This window comes from Xenopus tropicalis, chromosome 8 (genome assembly GCF_000004195.4).
Source record: "Xenopus tropicalis strain Nigerian chromosome 8, UCB_Xtro_10.0, whole genome shotgun sequence".
Taxonomy (NCBI): Eukaryota; Metazoa; Chordata; class Amphibia; order Anura; family Pipidae; genus Xenopus; species Xenopus tropicalis.
The window spans coordinates 121836803-121839157 of NC_030684.2; the positions used below are offsets into that span (position 1 = coordinate 121836803).

General features: G+C 34.7%; 1 protein-coding gene across 1 annotated transcript; it reads right to left on the reverse strand.

Moving 5' to 3' along the window:
• Window positions 1–416: 416 nt before the first annotated feature.
• Window positions 417–1343, reverse strand: LOC116406811 (olfactory receptor 8U1-like). Its single transcript, XM_031891723.1, has one exon. The coding sequence runs from the start codon at window positions 1341–1343 to the stop codon at window positions 417–419; it is 927 nt and encodes a 308-aa protein (XP_031747583.1).
• Window positions 1344–2355: the final 1012 nt, after the last annotated feature.

Here is a 2355-nt window from a genome sequence, read left to right on the forward strand (position 1 = left end):
TCTTAATGAACTGTGTCAATATAAACTCTCCATTGTGTCCATTTTAGAGCACACATGGGTGCAATCGTGAATGAGCCCTTTGGTCATTATCATTTATCTGGCTTGTTGTACAACTGCAAACTCAAGAAATAATTTACATAAAGATACATACAGCCATTCACTAAAATGTTATTGATTAGGGTTCATATACTAAGTCATGACTGTGCAGAATACTGGCGCAGTCCACCATGTTTTTTATCCACAATGCAAATGTTTCCAGTGTGTGTCACGAAAGTTGTGATCAATTCAACTTGTTCCTGATGCATCAATACAGGTACAAGCTGAAGCACATGATTAATAAAGCACACATTCTAGTGAATGGCATTTTGCAGGGACATATTTTTGTTCATATTTTGTTCACAGCACTGCATCTGCCATCATAAATGACTCCTTTTGATTTCTGTTTTATTTGAAATTCGTTGTTTAATATCTTTGTTTCGTAAAGTGTATATAAAAGGGTTGATTAATGGTATCAGGGCAGTGTAGAGAAAGGAAAATGGTTTTGAAGTGGATGAATACTGAGATGTAGGCCTTACATATGTAATAATTGTGGTGCCATAGAAGACACTGACCACAGTGAGGTGGGAGGTACAAGTAGAGAAAGCTTTCTTCCTTCCTGTAGCAGAATGGATCTTTATAATAGTGGAAATTATGTAGGTATAAGAGGCTACTGTAAGAACAAAGGCAGGGAGTGCCACCAATGAGCCCAAAACAAATGTCAAAATCTCAATAGGAAAAGTGTTTGCACAAGACAGGGTTATTAATATGGAAGGATCACAGAAGAAATGGTCAATTGTCCGTGATCTACAGAAAGGTAAATGGGATATGAGCACAGTGTGTGATATTGGTTCTGTAAAACTAAACATCCAGCAAGTTATGACCAACATAACACAGACCCTTCTGTTCATCACAACCAAGTACCTCAAAGGATTACAAATAGCAACATAGCGGTCGAAGGCCATGACAGTCAATGAGATAAATTCAACACATGTCAAAGTCATAAAGCAGTGTAACTGGGTCATGCAGCAACCAAAAGAAATTGTATTGTCTCTTCTAAGAAGGATAGAAAGCAGTTTAGGCTGAGAAAGAGAAGAGGCACAGAGATCTATAAATGCAAGATTGCATAGGAAGAAGTACATAGGAATGTAGAATAATGAGGTTTGGTAAATCACTATTATGATAAGTACATTTCCCTGTAAAGTAAGAAGATAGATCAGGAGAAACAGGCAGAACAATGGGATCTGTATGTCTGGGTAATCTGAGAAACCCTGGAGAATGAATCCACTGCTGCTGCTTTGGTTCATCTGGCATAGTTATTGTGGCTCTTGGCCTACATAAGGGCAAACATGGGAGATAAAGCAGAAACTACATTTAGCAATAAATACACAAACTAAGAAAAAGTGTAACGCTGGTGGTAGGAGAAAAGTTTATACAATTAGAAATTTAATTAAACTAGCTTGTTGGAACATACTTTCTGCCGATGAAAAATATCTACAAGAGAAGATTTGGTGCTGAATATAACACCTGATTATTAAGAGGATAAATAAATTAAATGGGCTGTATTGTTACATGGCTAATCAATAGCTAATCAAATATTGTCTTGATCAGATTGTAATTATTTCACTAATTTCATATGAGTTCACACTTACCTTTTGTGCTGTATAGTTTATGTAGGTAAAGGTGTTGTACTTTGTTAGCCAGTTAAAAAGTTATAGGGTAAAACTATTGATATGAAACAAAAGGAAAAGTAGTGTGAAGGTGATACCTTTGTTGGCTAGGATTGGGATATATATATTTAAAAAATGTATTATATATTTAGATTATTTCTTAGAATAAAATCTATTTTCTGGAATGCTCGGGACCTGGAATTATTTGCTTAAAATGTAGTCTATGGGAGATGGCCTTCCCATAATCATCATTCATCATCATCAACAGTGGGAATTCTGCAGGATTCCTAACAATTTGATCTCTGCAGAAATTTTCTATATGTGGCAATAGGTTCAAACACAGAATATCTGGAGAAAACTTTATTTTTTTTTATATGATTTTATTTTCAGCTATAATAATTTTCCTTTTCCAAAAGATAAATCGCTTGATATATACTTGAAGTCCTGTATGTTTAAGTCCTCCAATGTATGCCATTATTTTATGGTTTTATATATGTTAAAATGTATTTTAGAATCCAGTGCAACCTTAGTTCTTGCTTAATTGAGTCTGCAAAACAAAAACCAAACCCAACTGGCTATTCTGCTGCTTAATTATTCTGTCTCTAAAAATCTCTTTCAATTCCTTCTATAGAGCAAGTTATAACTTAGA

Bases quoted from the DNA above. Each gene is read 5' to 3' on its own strand.
- LOC116406811 (XM_031891723.1), bottom strand. From the start codon at position 1,343: ATGAACCAAAGCAGCAGCAGTGGATTCATTCTCCAGGGTTTCTCAGAT.